At 44.4% G+C, this 21802-nt stretch overlaps 1 protein-coding gene across 1 annotated transcript in view; it reads right to left on the reverse strand.

The window, feature by feature from the left end:
- LOC147748689 (E3 ubiquitin-protein ligase RNF220-like) overlaps positions 1 to 4024 on the reverse strand; it is a 139558-nt gene extending 135534 nt beyond the window's left edge. Inside the window, exon 1 of the mRNA XM_086936475.1 lies at positions 3463 to 4024. Coding sequence (XP_086792601.1) covers positions 3463 to 4024 — 562 coding nt within the window. The remainder of the gene's footprint in view (positions 1 to 3462) is intronic.
- Between the last annotated feature and the right edge of the window lie 17778 nt (positions 4025 to 21802).

Consider the following 21802-nt stretch of genomic DNA (forward strand, 5'->3'; position numbering starts at 1 on the left):
TGTACTGAATGATATAATAAACCCCAAAAGCAGAAAAGCAAAACGTACTGAGACACAAATAGTTTAAAAATCTTCTGCAGGATATTTCTTATTTAGGTCAAGGATCCCTCATCCCTCAAGAGTGGCATGATTCATCACTGGGTTACCACCTCATTAAAAAAATACAATATACCTATCTTGAACTGGCTTCAAGGGAGCTCTTACCATGAACTCTCTTTAGGTTCCTTAGAAGGAGGATTGTTCAAAAGAGATGGTTGTATCTAACTGGGATTAAATTAATCTGTAGGCTAAAAAACACACGCAAAAACCCCCTAAAACTTTTTTTATTCTGGTTGCCCCGGTAAGATTAAAAAGAAAAAGGCGTATTGGAAAATTTATGAAACCCTCCAGCTACTAATCAACATGTTTTGGCCGCTACAAAGAGCAGCTCTGTGCCCTTCTTCAGGACCTTTCCGATCTCTGTTATCTGACCCTACCATATATTGTGTAATTCAAATGTGTATATTGTGTAGGGTGTACCATGAGATTTCAAACAAAATAAATACCAAAAGAATACTTGTGATTGGATATTTCCATTCTGGAATTTGCACTAAATGGTTTCAGCCTTATGAGGAAAAGCGAAGGAGATAACCCAATGTATTAGAATATTCATCAAGAGTTGGTGTAGTCCAATTTCCCCGAGTCCATTTTTCCTCCTCGGAGTCTCAAAGAAACCACTACAGGATTTGGAATCACATACTGGAGATTCACAGGAACTAAGGCAAGAAGAAGCATGGCACACCAGAATACCACATACACTGGGCAACGGCCAGAACATCATATAGTGCATCAATGTATGACAGGGATTAGGCTTACCCAAAGATACTTGCAGAAAGCAGAATGTAAAACCCTGTGTAAGCTCTGCTAATTGAACCCTTCAGTCTCGGCACATGCACTGAGACTGGAGTATGATCTTCCGAGTTCTTTTTTCATGGACACGGTAGGCATAATTCGTAGGGTTTCCTGGCTGCTCCATTCCCCTAATGGTTCCCTGAGGGAACTATTGAAAAAGACGCTTTTTATGAGGAAGGGAATCACAGTTCCATTTGAACAGATTTTAACTATGCTCTGCAACTCTTTCAGAAGTTTATCTTGAGTTTTTCTCTGAACATTTACAAATAACTCTGAAATATATGGTACCTCCTGTAAACTTTCAAACAGACACATAGTATTGCTCTTAACTTACACAAGCAAAATGATAGTAAGACCAGACTTGGTAAAAAAAAAAAATGAAACCCTACCATGTAGTATCACTTGAGCACAAAGTAAGCAGAGTGCAAGTCGGGTTAAGGGTGAGTGTCTTTCTACTATAAACATGGGGCTGATTACGAGTCTGGCAGTCAATGGCGGAGTCCCGCTGAGCATATTTTGTGCTCCTCCATGCCAGCCTTTTCATGGCGGTGAGCCTGCCATGAAAAGGCTGGTGGTAGGGAAACAAAGGGGACCCTACAAGGCCCTCATGCACCCTGCTATAGGGATGCATTCAGGGGGGCACAACATGTGCCCCCTGTCTGCTTGCACCCCCAGTTTCAGCACAGCATGGACTGCACAGTCGATGCCGTGCTGCAGGCCCATAGTACTTTGTGCCAATGGAATCCAGGATGTTAATCATGTGCTTTTGTTTGTCATGCCATAAGAACACAACATTTAAATATAATATTACAACATTTAAGTAACCTTTCTTAAAATGAATACGTAAGCTCTAACATTTTTGCACTTAACATTTTTTTTAATATAAATTCACTTTAATCTTGTTTTTTCTATTTATGTTATACTTTTATATGTATTGTTAGTTGATGGTTTGTTGATCACATTCATGGTCTGAGTACTAAGATAGTATACTAAACGTACAAGTGTATACCAAGATATTGCTTGCCCGGTGACAATCAGACAGCAGTCTTCGTCAGAGGACCATGGTCCTTCGTCAGAGGAGCATGGTCCTTCGTCAGAGGACCATGGTCCTCTGACGAAGACTGCTGTCTGATTGTGAGTTGCTAGCAGTCTAAGAGCATAATAGGATTGGTTACATCAGGGTCCGGCCAGACCGTGAGAAGCTTACACACAGTCTAGGTCAGATGGCCCAGGGCTCTGAGTTTTGTATAATAGATTGCTGCAGGGCCAATGGCAAGCAGAGGGCAGCCTGTACCAGAGGGCCATCGAGCTTGCGGCAGGTGGAGAACGTCATGCCCTGGAATACAACAGGCACTGACAGCCAGAGTGCAGCATTTATCACACAGCCTAGGGCTGACAGAAAACCACTTGGATCAGCACAGACAGAGGTCTCTCTATACTGTCTCTATACTATACTCTATACAAAGTCCTGATTAATTGGTGGGTTGGGCGGGCGTGGAGCATGCTGGGGGATCCGGGTCCTATGGAGTAATGCAAGACCTGTGGGAAGCAGAGGGCGGCCTCCACCAGCATATCCATAGAGTTTGTAGCAGGTAGAGAGCATCTTACTCTGGAATACAGCCGGCCCCAGGACAGACAGAGAGCATAACAAGCAATCACTCAGTAGATTTGGAGAGCACTTCTTATCACCCATGACAGTATCCAGGCGCTGGAAACGCAGGAAACTACAGTATGCATGTATTTATGTATGTAGTATGTGATATTTGTGGTAGGCAAACCCAGAAAAAAGCCAGCAGGAAGCAGCTGTACAAGGTCAAAGGCAAGGTTGCAGTCAGTGAGTGATTGGAGGGGTAGCTGGTTTCTAAATTCAAAAGATGACTGTTACTGCATCACAATACTGTGTTCTTTAAAATGTACTAGAAAACAGGCAGAGATTATCATAAACCAGAGCACTGCAGGCCCAAGGGATATGGTGTTTCATATATCTTAGTACAGTACATGGGTAGGTGCAAATCCAAACTGGAGTACTGCAGGGCCTAGGACAAGCAGCGAGCCTTCTCAACTGAAGTACAACAATGTTTAGGGTCGGTACAGCTCATCCTAATCCCTCGAGTAATGAGGGCCTACAACAAGCAGAAAGCATTATATACTAGGCTACCACATGGACTAGGGGGAGGCAGAGGACATTGTATTATCTTTAATTACACTGTGTGGACCACATTAAAAGATATGGGCTAAATTATGATGTTTAACGATCGGAATTACAGGATGTGTGATAATGATCACAACTGTAAGTGGGACCCCTACCTACATCACTGTGCAATTGGTAGAGTTGGAGAGGTATTGTACTTTAACAATACTTTAAGAGAAGCTCTCTACCACATGACTGCATGAGTGTTGTGTCAGGGGAATGTGGTACTTGAAGGATCCTGTTAAAAAGGTTTTTTACCACATTGCTGAATCTACAGCAGTTCTATTGGCGTGTGATGTAATTCTGGATGCTACTGTGAACGATTCTCTTGGCCACACTGGTGCTGGAGGAACATGCTATGGTCTAAGAGAATATCTTACCTCGCTTGTTCACCGTCTGCCTCATGGGTGGTGAGCTCCTGTACTTGGATGACCCTGGTGAGAGGCCTTCAGGCCCATTTCCCATCTCCCGGGACAGTGGGGTGCGTGGAGTCTCCAGGCCTTTCTCCAGAGCAAGGTACCGCACCTGTGGGGGTTCCGAGCTGCTCAACATCTTCGGCCTCTTGTTGGAGAGGTATCCGCCCTGGAAGCACTCCATATCCTCTGGCAGGTGGAAGGGAGGGAAGGGGTGGAGCGCCCCGTACCCAAGCATCCCAACCGGCCCACAGTCCAGGCTAGGGTGCCCGAACTGCGGGTGCAGTGAGACTAGGTGCGGTGGGTACTCCCTGCTTGGTGCTCCTGTGCCCAATCGGTCTGGGTGATGGTACATGAGGGAGTAGGCTGTACTGAGGAAGGGCATGTGGTTTGACTTGTCCATGGGTACTCCAAAATGGCGGGACTGCTGGCAGGGCGTGTTGGTGCCGCGTGTGGCCTCGGCCGTCGATGCTAACACCAAGAGTGCAGGTGATGAGAGTGTATTGATGAGGCCTGAGGAGTTATCCATGAATCAAGGGCGGGTTCTTCTTACTGAGACCTGTTGAAAGAAAGAGATTGGTCAAAGGCAATCTGTTTTTTGACCCAACACCTTTGAGTGTCAAAGCCTTTTATAAACTGATCTCCCCCTCACAGTGATTCCATAAACTTCCAAGACATTTTTATATGTACATCATCCACCTTCCTTCTCAATGGCAACACTTTTCACTGTCCCTCATGCCTCCATGCTCCCGCCTTGCAAGAACTTCATTACAAATTCAAGCCTAAATTTTGATTCCCACGCCAATGCATGTTTGCACAGGGATCGGAACTAGTAGTTGTGTGATAGTTATCAGATCCACTCAGTTTTCCCCTGCCGAAATGTAAGGGGTGGTGTCATAAAAAAGGCAGAATTTGCTGAGTTAAATACCAATTCTGCATGTTAAGGTCCATGTAAAAGTTAAAAACTCAGATTAGGTTTTGTTTAACTCATGTACTAACTACTTCATCCTATTCCACCAAACAAGTAATGACGTCTTAGCCTCAATCGCTCACTGGGGAGGGTACCGGCTAGTTCATGAAAAGATGGCGCTGCAAATTGTTGGATATGCATGGGCTAGGCTGCATGGATATTGAGTGGCTGCAAAGATGTTATGTGGCGTTATGTTATGTTGATTTGTATAGCACGCCAATCACCCGAGAGGATATCCACTAATCTGCTACGGGTGCTCAGTGGACAGTAGACACATTAGGTGCTGGGATGAAGCATGACCACAGCATAGGTCATGCAGTGGAAACACAATACCTGATGTCTTGTGGGACGTAAGTGGCGTTAGAATGACTGTATGTGGCCAAGGATGGCCCAGAGTGGGCAGAGAGCTGCTGGGCGGTTGAACAGCTACCAGCAAGGTGAACAGGACAGTTGTTGGCTTCTTGGACTTAGATGGAGATAGCAGGCCTGGACGAAGCCAAAGTCCAGGTTGGCCGCTAGGCCTGTTTGGTGGTGGGGAGAAGGTGGGAACAGCTGCTCCAGCTGCAGTCAGGGATGGTGTAGACTGTAGCGAGAAGAAGGTGATGATTTAGGCAGGGTATGCCGGTGTCTCATCTGTATGGTGTGTAAGAACAACAGCAGAAGACCCATAAACCTCGTTGGGATGGGTGTGTCGTGTAAGCAAAAACAATTCCCAACAGGTATCATGCAAAGACAGTTTCAATAATGTATGCAATATGCATTACAAGAAGGAAGAAACCAAGGAGTCATTTGAATTTTTTTGAAAAAAGGCAGTATTATTCACCAAGAGGCAAAAGGGAATGTTCTTTCACATGACAATACAGTTAAAACAGCAATGTACAGAGCAGATCATGTGACAACCCAGTGGCACTTGGTGCAAGGTGCTATATACAATTGGTGATAGTGAAGGTGCAAGTGCTAAAGTGAACAGCGTGATTGACGCATGAACTAAAGTATTTACATCAAATAATGGCTCCACAGAAACAAGTTGTAATCACTTAAAATAAGATTGTCAAAAATTGAACAGGAGCACAAAACGTGATATGCGTCATATGATTCAGGCTGTGAAGTCGGCGGCGTTTCGATCCCCTTTAGTCGGGATCGTCATCAGGACAGGGTTGTCGATGGAACCAGTGAGTGGTACCCAGGCAGTATTAACTGCTCGCAGCCGCCCACCAGAAGAGCCCCATTTGCCTTCCGCCGCCCTGATTCATTCAGGCGCAGCAAATCCCGCCCGCTGATCGGATACAATCAACGATCAGCTTTCGACTTTTGAGCGACCGCTTGGACTTCAGCTACCCACGCTTCCCTGCCTGGGTACCACTCACTGGTTCCATCGACAACCCTGTCCTGATGACGATCCCGACTAAAGGGGATCGAAACGCCGTCGACTTCACAGCCTGAATCATATGACGTTCAATTTTTGACAATCTTATTTTAAGTGATTACAACTTGTTTTTGTGGAGCCATTATTTGATGTAAATACTTTAGTTCATGCGTCAATCACGCTGTTCACTTTAGCACTTGCACCTTCACTATCACCAATTGTATATAGCACCTTGCACCAAGTGCCACTGGGTTGTCACATGATCTGCTCTGTACATTGCTGTTTTAACTGTATTGTCATGTGAAAGAACATTCCCTTTTGCCTCTTGGTGAATAATACTGCCTTTTTTCAAAAAAATTCAAATGACTCCTTGGTTTCTTCCTTCTTGTAATGCATATTGCATACATTATTGAAACTGTCTTTGCATGATACCTGTTGGGAATTGTTCATCTGTATGGTGGGCACTGGGCATGTTCGGTAGCAGCAGGTGAACCATGGGAAGGTTAGAGGGTGTAAATGTTTGCAATCGAGAGAGGGAGAGAGGTCCCACATCTGCAGGGGCTGCTACAGAGGTGAGAAAGCAGCATCAATACAGGGACGGTGGGAGGAAGATACAGCAGACAGCCTTCTAAAGAGATCGTGAAACAAGAGGCAGGCCGCAGGCACTGTGAGAGGAAGCGGTGGTGGCAGCCAGGGACACCCTCAGAAGCTCTCCAGCCAGTCCCCCCTCTGCCCCCACCCCTTAACCAGGATCTCATCTCCAAATCCCATTAGTCGAACAATAGGGGGATAATCTTTACTAGCGCCTGTGATTAGCTCGCCTTTTCGTGAAACCTGCCCCCTCCTGTGACCTGCTGGCGTCTGAATACGAATGGCCCACTTGAGTCTGGTTGCCCCCCTCCAGCCCCGAGGCAAAGAAGTGACAGGTAAACTAAAAGCTGAAGGCCCTCAACGTGGGTGAGTGGTTGGGGGGGGGGTCTGACAGGTGAGGTGACAGCTGTAGATCCTCACTGACTACGGTGTGACAAGAGAGGTGGCAAATGATGCTACTCACTGAGAGGGCTGTGACGGGCGAAGGGACGCAGAGAGGAGGTTCGGAAGGTAAAAGAGGCAACTGGAAGTGCTCTCCATGTAGATGCGTGACACCCCCCCCCCCCCCCCACACCCCTCGTGACCCTTGAGGCTCGATGGATCAATGCACCTGCGGTACAGTTCTCTGCTGTCAGCGACAGGTCACAGACCGAGTTGAATCCCAGCCCCCCCCCCCCCCCCCCCCCACACACACACACGTCTGATGATCACTGAGATGATTGTCAGTAACGCGTGATATGTGGACAGCTCAGCCTTTAATGTGTACTTTCGTAACTGAACGCCGACCCACCCAGCAGTCCCAGTTAGCGACATCTTTCACAGCCAGAAAGTTAAACAAAAGTAACTTGTCCATTTCTTCATGCTTTAGGATGCAACCGAGTGCAAAACCAGTTTTCTAGGTTTTACACAGCTCCACTAGAAGTGAGGCCTGTCCCAGAGACGCGGTCCCCATGCGCTGGTTTCACCAGAGATATCAAGTGGTACTCACCTAATAACCCCGCAGCAGCCACAGCTCTTGAAAGTAAGGCCGAATCAGTTCCAGAATGAGGTAATAGACAGCTCCGTCCAGATGGGGTCAAGGGTCACAGACTGCACGAGGTCGAGTGGTGTAGGCTGCTGCTCCAGAACCGGGGAAGGGGCAGAGGAGGGTGCGGAAGGGTGTATGGCGCGGGGTGCAGGTGGGCTCCAGAGGGTACGGGCGGGTGTGTGCCCAGACTGAGAACAGAGTCCACTCCAGCCCTTTGCTTGCACTGAAGAGGTCGCCTGTTGCTCCCTGGGCAGTCTAGGATGTGTGTGCTCGGTGCAGGGGACCCTGCGGCCCCTACCCTCGCTCTACTAGCCCCTCCCCCTGCCTTTTCTCTGTTTTCCCCTATTTTCCTCCGGAGGAAGGGGAGGGGGCTCCCTCTGACGCTCGCTTTGTCTCTGAACTTTCCCTTTCTCTGCCCCATCACTTGCTTTCTCCGAGACGCTCCTTGCGACCTGCTGCTCAACCTGCTCCCACGGCCCCCACTCCAGACCTCACAGGGTTTGTCAGATTTTTGTTTCTTTGGCTAATCTTTTTCTTCTCCTCTTTACTCAGTTTTTAGCTATTTCTTCCCTATTTCCACCTCAAATGTCACTTGTCTCTTACACCGACGTATCTTGCTCCTCCCGTCTCTCGTCCAGTTTTCATCCTTCACTGTTTGTATGCCTTCTTATATTCGATTTTCCTTTTCGAAACCAATGTGTTTCTTTTTCTCTTCACCCCTTCTCTTTTTCATACATTCTTCGCGCTTTTCTCATTTCCCTCTTTTGTTACCCCCCCCCCCCCCGTTCTATCCTTTCAATTTTATATTTTCAACATTTTATTGCAATGCCCCTCCTTTTCTCTTTGCCGGCACCCTTTTTTATTTTCTTTTGTTGCCCCTTCTCTGCATTCCTTTTTCCTTCTAATGCTTCCCGTCTCTCTTCTATTTACTTGCCTCCATTTCCTTCCATTCCATCTGTCTTGCCCTCTTTCTTTCTCCCCTTTTCATTCTTTCTCGCCTTGCCCTGTTCTTTCCTTTCCTTCTTCACCGGCTTTCTTTTCTTGCATTGTTTCTTTGTCACCTTCACTTATGCTCCCTTTCACTCCTAGTTTTTTCTTTGCCCTTTCCTCCTTTCTTACCCTTTACTCTCCTTCCCATGTCCGTGCCCCCACTTAAAGCCCCGCCTTCCCCCTCTAACGAATTCCACAAACGAGGTGGTAGTTGTGGCCTAGTCCAAGAAGGAAATTGTATCTCTGAGCAAAAGAGCTTTGAAGTTAAGACTGTGCAGGGACATTCCAGGGAGTACCTCCAAGTCCCCGGATGCCTTGGCACGGGCCATGCCACTTCATTTTGATGTTTTTCTGGATCCAAATTGGGCTTGTTGGATCAAAAGGCTTGACCTCTTTATTGCAGCCATGAATGTAAAGGTGTAAGAGGGGCATACATCAGGGCCTCTTATAGATGCCAAAGGGCTGGAAGAAGGAAAAGAGGAAGAGGCAAAGGAGGAAAGTACTGTGAGAAAATGTGTAAGATAAAAAGATTAGACTGTGGCCACGAAAAGTGAGAAGTGGAAGGAAAAAAGAATAAGGGAGAAAAAGCAGAGACAGAGAAGGAGGGAAAGCAAGAGTGAAACCCTGATAAGGGAGGCAGGAAAAGGAGGAAGTATTAAAGGGCCTAAAATGGTTGCAAGAGATAAAAGGAGACCAAGGAAGCAAGAATAGAGAAAGTGAGACAGAATTGGGACTGGAAACAAGCTGGTAAATGAAGGGGGGGTACAAAAGGGGGTGGTGATGGACGGAGCATCTGAACCAATCAAACACTCACACCCAGTCAAAAGATCTGGGTTTAATCCATCACCGTTCTTTAGCCCACTCTGCAACCCCAGTTCAGACATGGCCATATGCAAATCAGTCTGACCCTGTGCCTCATGGGAACAGTCCAGCCCGAACAGCCAAGCCATGCCTTCCCTGGACCGGAAACAAGCTTCCTAGGAACGGTTTCTGGCATTCCAGCCGTCTTCAGCCAGGCTTGCTTGAATCCAGTGGCAAAGTGAGCTAGGGACTCATGTCTGAGCATACCCTGCCAACTGATGGCGAACAAAGCGGTACAAAAGGGGGTGGTGATGGACGCAGCATCTGAACCAATCAAACACTCACACCCAGTCAACAGATCTGGGTTTAATCCATCACCGTTCTTTAGCCCACTCTACCACCCGAGTTCAGACATGGCCATATGCATATCAGTCTGACCCTGTGCCTCATGGGAACAGTCCAGCCCGAACTGCCAAGCCATGCCTTCCCTGGACCGGAAACAAGCTTCCTAGGACCGGTTGGCAGCCATGGGGTTCCACAGGGACCTCTTTACCCATTTCTAACAAATGCTGGCAAAGTGTGCACTTTACATAGCTGCCCCATCTGCCTTATATCCTGCCACCCTCCCCCGCCCCACCCCCAGTGTCCGTATGCCGGCCACATTGCAGTATATTCCAGTGAACAACTTTCAAAAACTAACCTTAGTCATACTAATATCTGAATTAACTATATCTAGTCATATCCTTCCTGGCTTTCCCTCAGAAAGCCTGACCGTGGCTGGTAATTTACCTTCTTTCTCTTTCTGAAGTTTGGGTCCAAAGTGATTCCATCGAAAAGTAGAAGCAGAAATTGGAAAGGACACATCAGAAGATTAGAAGAAATGTCAAGTATCTCTTAGTAGCAAAACAACATAATAAACGTCAGCCTTTTTCAATAAGTTCTGAAATATATTTCAATCAAAAAGTCAAATTAATGAATAGATATCAAACATAACAATAGGCTCCCTTCGTTCAGATGATAAATAAGGTAAAAAGATGTTGTATATATATATATATATATATATATATATATATATATATATATATATATATATATATATGAATTTAAAATCAATGGGACAGTAAATATCAGCAACATAATTACATATGAATCTTATAAATATACACAGTGTCTCAAAACCCTCATCTGTACAACATACAATATGCTTCACAACATTATACTCACTCCTCCCAGGTAAGCCAGACACATAAGAGAATATCTTGCTCTGCCTAGGCGGTAACTACTTTGGCAACATTTTTGCCTTATGCCTTTTCAGCCTCTAGGGTGTCCCTGTTCTGAAATGTCATCATTTCCAGGGAGAAATTATTATTGCCATTCTCGCATCAGGGACTGTGACATCTAAGAGTAGACACGCTCCCAGGCAAACTTGTAATTTCATACTAAATGATACAATCTGATCCATTAGGAATTTCCAATTTTACAGATCTTCAGTCATTGTGATCTGGCGACAAAGCGCTTCTTTGTGTAATGGCCCCCTTGTGCAGGACCTAATGGGATTGTTCGAAGGATGAAAGTGCTCTAGTGTACACTAGGATGAAAGCACTACACATAGTCTGGTACTGCTGGAGCTACTTCAGGTTTTCCATAACACCAGTCTGTGAATGGCGAGGTAGATTAATGGATGCGCTTGAAGTCGGATGTGGCTAGTGTTTTGAGTAGATGAGGCAGTCTAGAAGGAATCACCTGAGGGAGAGTTAGAAGCCTCTACATAGGCAGATGTATCTATAAACATAGTTAACAGTTTCCAATCCTCAAGGTATGATGTTTGTGAAGGTCATGGTTTGGGAACAGCCTTTTAGGACGGGAACACAACTCAGGATTCGCCCCAGAGTATTGCACATAGGCACTAGCCCTATCCTAAGTCACTGCCAGGCATTCTTTTTGGGGGAATGGTCTTCCATACCTCTGCAAATAAAGTGGTACAGACTCACTGGCGAAACTAAGTGGGTGTGCAGGCAGTGTTATCACTGTAGAACTACCAAATTAGTGGTTAGACAAAGACATTGGCAATTTCATAACAAATCCTTGGTGATCGTGTCCTTAGTCTTTATTGCAAACCAGGTACTGAATGTAGACTAGATTATGGAAGAGGAATCTTTGCAGTCAAAAACCTGTTGCAGTTTTCCTACTGAGTGAAAGGGGTGCTGGGTGTATCTCTCTCAATAGAACCACAAACAAGCAATGCACATCCAACGAAAATGTTCTTCTTCCCTTGGGCATGGGAGTGCTTCAGTCTTGAGCAGCAGCAAGCACCAGGCGTAGAGTAGTCGGAGAAAATGGGGCAAGGAATAAACCAAGGAACTAATCGGTTGTCATGTTCCCAAATCCGAAACCCAGAGGAGATGTGTAGGCCACTAGGGCTTTCTGAGTGTAGCCCCAAATATTATGTATGGTATGAACCTAGGGCAGTTTCAGGTCTAGGTGAAGGCTCACTCCATGCCCCCACACCAAAAGGAATCCACAAGTTTTCCTCTGTAAGAGTTCATCATAAATCCACATTGTAGCTCCTCAATTAAGATGCCAGGTACACTTTTCATGTCTGTGCTCAGTGGTGAGCAGAGAACTAGTAAGTAAGGCTCTGTTCCTGCACAGCTAAAACAATGGTTATATTAATGCTTATTGGAACAACGCTACATATGGGGCACCAGAGGTTATTTGCAATCCCGCTCAAGCCACCAGATCCTTCCTACATGGACAGAGCATTATGCCCAGACCTTGCCCCTCATTACGATCAAAGTGAACAGTGAGTAATAACAGGCTCCTTCTGTTATATACATACCTGGTCAGTGGTGTCATCCCCACCCTCTCGGTTGGCCCGAGAAAAAGTGGGACTGTCGACAGGTTGAGGAACAACTTTTCCCAGGCCTTGTGCAAGCCATGTTATCACTCCACCGGCAGCACTGTCCAAAGAAAGATAGATGGCTATGGGCAACAGGTAACAATAGGGGTGAAAATCTATTTCAGTGGTCTATTGAAGAGGATTTCTGCTGATCTGAAATTTTATATTTTGTTAAATATTTGTACCTCGTTTTTACTTATTCGAAAGAGCAATAAGGTACTTATTTCAAAACTCTTATCACTGTTCATCCATAAACACCTCTCTCTTATCTTTGATATTGAGTTCCAACTCTCTCTCCCTTTAATTTTATTGGGTCCATTGGCTGCCCTTACTCCTCTCCCCTTAGATCCACTGGAAATGCAGTTGATGGATCTTCTTCTGACTGTTGCGGTGAAAATCATACTTATGGAGTGGAAATCCTTCTCTTCGGTTTCCTACCATACATGGTGGGCTTGGGTCTCCTTTTTGCGCAGCGCTCACACTTCGATTGATCAAGCTCATCTCTCTCCTTCTATCTCTAGTGGGGTTTGGAAACCTCTGGATGATTATATGGAATTGTCATCAAAAGGATTGGTCGCTCAGTTTCCTTTTGATTTGTCTGTCTAACTGGTGTCTTATGTATTCTTTTTGTCTTTTTGTGGGGTTAGTCATGTGGGAATCCTTCTTTTTCCTTCTTCTTTTCTCTTCTTCTTTTTTCTCTTTCCTGTCCTCTATCCCCTTTTCATCTTTTCTTTCGCTCTCTCTTTCTTTCCTCTTCCTTTATTCTATTTCCTCCCCTGTCCTCACCTCAAAATTTGATAGTGATACTGTTGTTTTTAGTGCTTTGTTGGTAGCCAACACCTAATCGACTTCTGTAATCTATAATAGGCTATTTTTATTATCATAGGCATTTATTTTGCTTACACCTCAATTTTAGTCCCTGTTGTGTATTGATCTTGTTTCAATTGTATCACTTTTATTGTATTTTGTTCCTTCTATATTTTTGTCACTTCTTGATAAATAAAATATTTTGAAATAAAAAAAAACTCTTATCACTGTACAAGAAGGCTTCATAGCATTTCTCAAGTTCAGGTATTCCCTGTATGGATTATTTTCAGGAAATTCCATCCATTATATTAATTGATTTAACTGATTCTAATCAAGTTCTTATACCCCAACAGTGCCCCTGGAAGTGTCCATAGGTCTTTTAATGCAGTGTTGACTGACTGTAGCATATTCCTACAGACCTTTTTCCTGAATCAGGTTTAGTACTTTGTCCTGCTCTCAAGGTCTTCGACTCAGAAGCTTCAGTAGCAGCTTTAACTACTGCCTCTGCAGCAGACAGAAAAAAGGAAAAGTCCCCTTTAATTGATGGTCAACAACGAAATACACAATGTGCAAACACAAAAATGTAGCAGTTTACATATGTGTGGGTAAGGCTTTATGTGCTGATGTGTGTACTTGAAACTGAAAGAGTGGAGCAGAGAGGCTTTGTTGGGCAATGGTTGGTAGCATGTGTACCGAGGTGCTACTAGAATGGAATATGACCAGTTTGATCCAACAAGATATTAGAAATTACAGCAATTTATAGTACTCTTAAAAAATATAAACATTTTCTTCCCAAGTAGGTGATTGTAACAACATTAATGCCTTTAAAAGTCTGTTTTTCAATGAATGCATACACAGAATTGACAACGATTTGAACACAAAAAACTGACAATGTATCCTTCCTACATCTAAATATCCGGCGCTTAATAATTTCAGAGAGAATAATAGTACAGCAATCGAAGTTCTGATAAAGGTATAAACATAGTATTGTATTTGTGTCAATGAACAGTATATTCAACTAAAAATATACAACTTATGAGTTAATTCTGCAAAGGAAATAGACATTTAGTTTACATTCTGAAAAGGAATGTGGTTTCTTTTTGAATCAACAGCAAAGGACAACGACTTTTTATGTGCTTATAAAAACACATAGGTCCATTGGACCACCAGGAGGTAGACCTTTTGTGGATGTTATAGGTAGTTTGATAAAGAGCTTATCAACATATATTGACAGACTGCTTTACCTTTTATGTCAACTCTAGATTCCTTCATGAAGGATACCAAGAATGTTTTACAACATCTATCACTTATTTCCAATGTAAAATGATATGTGGCTGGGGACTCTCGAAATTGTTAAATTGTATGTTTCTATTGGCTATGAGTTGGGACTTAAATCTGTGAAGTACTTTTTGGATGAAAGATCAGCCAGCCTCCTTGAATATAGGTGAATGCTCTTAGATTTCCACTGAAATTTGTCTTAATTCACAACGTTTTGTCTGTTTAATGTTGAATTGTTCCTGCAAATGTGGAGAAGGGTGGCTCACTGGTTAGAGCAGGCAGACCCTGAAGCAGAGGTCAGACCCAGGACCAGGGTTCGATTCCCGACGCGGCAGGGTCTTGAGCTAAAATGTCCATGGACTCGATAATTCTCGCTTCGGTGCCTGACCTAATCATGGGTTCACACTCTGCAACTCTGGGCATTAAGCTTGCTTAATCTCCACAACGGCCCCTCGCGGCGGGATGCCTGGCTTTCACCTTGGGGATGCCCTGTAGGGGCTATCTCACAGGGAAAAGCCAGGACGGGTTCCCAAGGCAAGCGCGGAGATACCCCTTTGGGGGTCAATTCTGGCGCTATATAAGAAACATAATAATAATAATAATAATAATAATTAAATGGTACAGCAATGGGCTTCGATTTTGCACCATTGTACGCTAATCGGATTGTGGGCTGGTGGGACAAAGGAGCTGTTCGAATATATGAAAATGATAAATATAGAAGAAATATTGTTTTATAGATTTGCTTAATTGACAATGTTTTGTAGTAATTACATGTGGCCTCCACCACTTCTGCCAGCAGTTTTAGCTGTGACCACTGTAGGCTTGTAATTTTGCTTCTAACAGAGTGAAAGAATGAGAAAAGAAGTGTGAACAACATTAGAGTGAAACAGAAGAAAGAAGGCTTAGATATTCTTTTACTCTATAGAACATCTGTTGTGACTGTTCTAAACTGTATATCTGTAGCTCAATCGGTATTCGATACCCACTGCCAGTAAGCTTTTTTTAAGACAGCCTTAGGGGGTGCGGACATAGAATGCCAAGCCTCGTCGAATCCCAATTCCCCGAGGAGATGCTTAATATCCCTTAGCCATCCTATTTTGCACCAGCCTGGCAGCAATAAAACCTCTTTTAACTCTTCCCCATAGTCAGTGAGTTCAGGGACTCTCCATAAGCGGGCCCATAGAAGAAGGGGTCTTAATCTGGCCTGGTATTGAATAGGGCGACAACCCATATCTAGGAGCAAAGGTAAAGTGGGGGTATTATACGAGAGACCCATTAAATCCTTCAGAAACTTATTCTCTGAGCAGGATAACTGATCCATATTCTGGGCTCCCCAAAGCTCTGCTCCATAAAGCGCCGCACTAACACCTCTCGCTTTATAGATGTTTAACACCGGGGCAATAGGTTTGAGAGTAGAAAGTCGTTGTTCTTTAAGTAGGGCCCCCACCACCCTTTTGTGGGTCAGAAGCATCTTTTCAAGATGGCAATTCCACTTCATGGTATCAGACAGGCGGATCCCTAGATAATCAAAGACCTTGACCCTTTCCAAAGGCACCATATTCAGAAAGGGTGGTCGGCCGTGCTTTCTCGGGGGATTCAAGACCAAATATTTGGTCTTTTCAGTGTTAATTTTCAAACCCAGAGAATCGCAAAAGGATTGGAAGCTATCAAGAAGACGCTGTAACCCAACCGGGGTTTTAGAAATCAAAAGGGTATCGTCTGCAAATAATAGGGTAGGTATTCTCCTGCCCGCCAGGGTGGGAGCATCTGAAGGTTGTTTTAAAAGATGTTCCACCACTCCGTTGACATACAAGGAAAACAGAGTGGGGGCAAGGACGCACCCCTGGCGGACACCCCTATTTACTGTTATTCGGGTGGTCTTTAGGCCCTGTTTACCCCACCGCACCTGCGCAAAATTCTCAGTATGGAGCTTTATTAATAGTAGCAGCAGATACAGGGGCATTCCCAAGTCAGACAGTACCCTCCATAGGTAATCACGAGGCACTAGGTCGAATGCAGTGCGCAAATCAATGAAAGCAAGGTACAGACTGTCTTTACCCAGTACAACCACCTTCCAATAGAGCAACAGCAGTCGAAAGGATTGTTCAATGGTCCCGGTTCCTGATCTGAAACCCGCCTGGAAGTCAGAGAGGATCCTGTTGTCCTCTACCCACTGTAGCACCCTCCCCAGAACCACCTTCCCTGCAACTTTCTGTGATGAGTCTATCAAACTTATAGATCGATAGTTTGCTGGGTCGTCCCTACTCCCTTTTTTGAAGATCGGACGACCTCAGCACCCATCCAGGATTCAGGGAGAGCTGCTTCGTGGTAGCTTGCATGTAACAGCGAGGCAATAAGGTTCCCCCATTCTAACGAGTTAATGCGAAGCAAGTCCCCCGGTAATCCATCAGGCCCTACAGCCTTATTGGGAACAAGAGACTTGATCGCATTCTCTACTTCTTTGCTGGTAAACAATAGGTGCTCGCTCAGCCCTGGGTGGTCCAGTCGTAGTATTTCATAGGATCCCCACCCCTCACCCGTTGTTGAAGTGTATAGTCGGGAGAAATGGTCCAACCACAACGCCTCGGGGATATTGCATGTTATGAGGGAATCAGTGGGCTTATTCTTAGCTCTGACTAGGTCCCAAAAGCCCCTAGAATCGCTTCCAGCGCTAGCCATCTTCAGGTCGCACCAGAACTGATTCTCCCACTCTATCTTTGCTTTACAAATGGTACCCCTATACTTTTTCCTGGCAATACTTATCAGCCCACATCCCTTTGTTTTGACTGCAGTAATTAAATCCCTCTTTGCTTTCCGACAAGAGTTAGTGTACCAATTTGGATTTCCACTGGGGCACCCCCTCTTACAAGCCTTAGAATTTTGGATTTGTATAATAAAAAGGTCACCTTAGTGGTATGGCCAAAAAAGAGTAGAAATCTCATGGGCATTTAAGGTGGTAGATTCCAACTTAGTCAAAACCGTAGTCATAGTTAGTCGTATTTCCAGGAACTTACCCTCATCCATAACCACATTGTTCCATTTAAGGCGTGTCCCGCAGTTCGAGGGGCAGACTTCGCCTGTCGATCTCAGTGCAGGAGATGCCTGCTGGTTATTAGCCATCATCCATAAAGGGGTCAGTGACAAGGAAAGTAGAGGGTATATTTTCAATCAGTGTTCATGCTAGAATGTTGAGGGATGCTACTAAAAGATCTAGGTTATGGCATTTAGTTAATATGAATTGCGAATTGAAATTTTACTGTATAAGTGTAACAAAACAACAAGGGAAGAGCTAATATAGCCCCTCATAGGAGAATGAGTAATTAATGAAAAACATTTTTGTGAAAGTTTAAAAGTAAGACAAATTTATTAGGAGGAGTACTGCATGTTCTTTAGCACAATGGTTGGTAAACTCAGTCTAAAGATAAACTACGAAATCCGAGGTTGATTCTTGATTTAAGAATTATTATATAGGATTTGAGTAAAACTAACAACTGGATATTGAATGCTTTGTATTAGTTTACTCTTTGAGAGAAAGTTTGTTTTTTGTAGTTATATTTGTAAATATCTTCAGACTTGTTTTTTCATTTTTGTCATTGAGTAAATGTTTTTGTTTATCTGGTTAGTTTGTAAACAGAAATACATTTTCATAGAAAGTAAAGTTGTTATTCTCTTAAATCAGCTCAAGTGCACAATCACATGACCAAGTAAAAATCTCTTTTAATATTACGAGCATTTAGTAGATTGATCTCAGAGGTCTGAACGGACTAAGCACATCTCTGAATCCCTGAGGAATAACGCTTGATGCATTTGAAATATATTGCAAAAACAACAGTTGATTGACAGAATGCAGAATGCAGAACAATGTCACATTCACCCAAGTACAGAGATCTGGGCCTAAATCTATTGTTGTTTTGCACTCCACACCACCCCAGTTCAAACATTGCCATATGCAAATCAACCTTGACCCTGTGCCTCATGGGAACAGTCCAGCCCGAACTGCCAAGCCATGTCTTCCCTGGCCCGGAATCAAGCATCCTAGGACCGGTTTCTGGCTATCAGCCGTCATAAGCCAGGATAGCTTGACTCCAGTGGTGTGGAGAGCACGGGACTCACGTCTGAGCATAACCGTCCCACTCGGGGTGACAAATGCAAAAACAACAGTTGATGGACAGAATGCAGAACAATCTCATACATTCACCCCAGTACAGAGATCTGGGCCTAAATCCATCGTTTTTTGCACTCCACACCACCCCAGTTCAGACATGGCCATATGCAAATCAGCCTTGACCCTGTGCCTCATGGTAACAGTCCAGCCCGAACTGCCTGAACTGGGGTGGCTTGGTGAGCAAAATAACGATGGATTAAACCCAGATCTGTGACTGGGGGTGAATGTTTTGCCATTATGCAACATTCCATCCATCATATTGTGTGTTTTGCTGTTCACCCTATGTGGGAAGGGTATGCCCAGACGTGGGCCCCGTGCTCACTATAACACTGGAGTCAAGCTATCTTGGCTGAAGACGGCTGATAGCCAGTAATCGGTCCTAGGATGCTTGATTCCAGTCCAGGGAAGATATGGCTTGGCAGTTCGGTCTGGACTGTTCCCATGAGGCACAGGGTAAAGACTGATTTACATATGGCCATGTCTGAACTGGGGTGGCTTGGTGAGCAAAATAACGATGGATTAAACCCAGATCTGTGACTGGGGGTGAATATTTTGCCATTGTGCAACATTCCGTCCATCATATTGTGTGTTTTGCTGTTCACCCTATGTGGGAAGGTTATGCCCAGACGTGGGTCCCGTGCTCACTACGCCACTAAAGTCAAGCTATCCTGGCTGAAGACGGCTGATAGCTAGAAACCGGTCCTAGGATGCTTGATTCCGGTCCAGGGAAGACATGGCTTGGCAGTTCGGTCTGGAATGTTCCCATGAGGCACAGGGTCAAGACTGATTTTCATATGGCGATGTCTGAACTGGGGTGGCTTGGTGAGCAAAATAACCATGGATTAAACCCAGATCTGTGACTGGGGGTGAATGTTTTGAAATTGTGCAACATTCCTTCCATCATATTGTGTGTTTTGCTGTTCACCCTATGTGGAAAGGGTATGCCCAGACGTGGGTCCCGTGCTCACTATGCCACTGGAGTCAAGCTATCCTGGCTGAAGACGGCTGATAGCCAGAAACCGGTCCTAGGATGCTTGATTCCGGTCCAGGGAAGACATGGCTTGGCAGTTCGGTCTGGACTGTTCCCATGAGGCACAGGATCAAGACTGATTTGCATATGGCCATGTCTGAACTGGGGTGGCTTGGTGAGCAAAACAATGATGGATTAAACCCAGATCTGTGAATGGGGGTGAATGTTTTGCCATTGTGCAACATTCCGTCCATCATATTGTGTGTTTTGCTGTTCACCCTATGTGGAAAAGGTATGCCCAGACGTGGGTCCCGTGCTCACTATGCCACTGGAGTCAAGCTATCCTGGCTGAAGACGACCGATAGCCAGAAACCGGTCCTAGGATGCTTAATTCGGGTCCAGGGAAGACATGGCTTGGCAGTTCGGTCTGGACTGTTCCCATGAGGCACAGGGTCAAGACTGATTTGCATATGGCCATGTCTGAACTGGGGTGGCTTGGTGAGTAAAATAACGATGGATTAAACCCAGAGCTGTGACTGGGGGTGAATGTTTTGCCATTGTGCAACATTCCGTCCATCATATTGTGTGTTTTGAAATACATCGAGCTGCTGGGGTGTTATTATGACTAAAGATCTCATGATGGAATCCGTTCATTGCTAATGGGCTCCAGATTCGTTTTAAGAGCACTATCTTGGAAACTTTCCAAAATCGCTTCTTAGGGAGTCTGATAAATTTAGACAAGAAGTTAACCATCTTGTATCCAATTATTCCTGTGCATCATTTGACAAATATTCGCAATATGCATCCCTGAACCCCACCTGAAGTCCTCAGCAAAGGGCATATCAATTATTAATGTAGCTTGTGCAGTGACATCTGTCCTAGGAGGCCTAGGAAACTCTGCTAAAAAAACTTACAGGGTAGACCCTGATTGTAGTGAGCACTGTTCCTACTGAAAAAACGTTCTCTAATGGTAAACTTACTTTTTTTAATATGGAAACATACAAAATCATTATTTTCTTTTTTCAAGAACTTATTATTGAACAATAAATCATGAAGAGTAATGCAATTCTTACATTCATCAGCGTACTATTACGCTACCATCTGACAACAACCTAATTTGCTTTAACAAAACAAATCCTTAAATTTGAAAAAAGCTTTGTATTGTACAGTACAATTTTCCAGTACAATGTTTCCTTGCATTACAGTTCCCATATCAGGCGGTGCATAGCTGTCAAGTGAACCATAGATGTCACAAAGCCCGAAGCCCAATGCATTTCGGGACTCACGTGTCCTTTCCTCAGGGGCAGTATTCTGGAAACAAAGGAATTATCAACGTGTATATTACAACTAATGCATTTTGCTCAAAAAGGTTAAAATATGCGACGAGTCCCATGTCCAGAAGAACAGGAAGAAAACGAGAGAAAGAAAAAGGAGAAAATCACAATGCTCTATGTGAGTGAGCACGCATATAGATCACCTATCCATGCTGTGCCAACTTGTAGTATCATTTCATGTGCCACCACGATGAACAAGTATAGTGTGACCTCAGTGATGTTCATCAAAAAGCTTAGTGTAGTCCAATGGAGACAGTGAACCAAAAAGTAGTGTGGTGAAAGGTGTGTCTCAGGATTAATATATGGTATTCATACCTGAAAGGTGTCAATGTGTGCTACACCATAGTGCTGTGCCAGAAGATAGGGAAATGGAAACCTGCAATATGGACAAATAATGACAATGGATATGCACTAAACAAGTGAAAAACACCAACCTACATTGACTTTCATCACAAAAAAATAGGGCAATAGCCTTAACCGGATCAATACCGAAAAGTACCCACAACTAATGTGTTATTCTCAAACACAAAACGGTTAAACCCAAGAGAACCAAGACATAGCATGCTAATGCGCACTCAACAAATTACGGGTGCGTCATTCGTAACTTGGGCCAAAACTGGAACCCAATAAGTCTGTATCCCGAATGTTGCACGAAACACTAAAGATAAGTAAAGACCGACAATATGTTAAAACCTCTGTCAGCAAGACAACAACTAATAACTGCAAAATATCTAAATATGTGACCGATTTACCTTCTCTGGAGTTAGTATGCTTGTAACAAGGTTCGCGGCGCGGGTAAAACTGCCTTAAGCTCGAAATTCTGGTAGTGACATCTAAGCGTGATTGCCATTATGTTAAAGAAATGGAAACAGGACTGTATGGCGAACCTTGTTACATGGACACTACCTCCGTGCTGCGAACCTTGTTACAAGGATACTACCTCCAGGGCAAGTCAGGTTGTGGCAATTGTCTGGACAGGAGCAGGTAGACAAGCAGGGTTTTGGTGCTAAAGTCCACCAGCAGTCTGCAGTTCTTGCTTCTTTTGCTCTTCTTTGTCCTCTTCTTTCTTTAGTCAGATGAATGTAGGTAGGGTCTTGGTGTTAGGGGGC

This window comes from Lissotriton vulgaris, chromosome 1_1 (genome assembly GCF_964263255.1).
Source record: "Lissotriton vulgaris chromosome 1_1, aLisVul1.2, whole genome shotgun sequence".
In the NCBI taxonomy this organism is placed as follows: Eukaryota; Metazoa; Chordata; class Amphibia; order Caudata; family Salamandridae; genus Lissotriton; species Lissotriton vulgaris.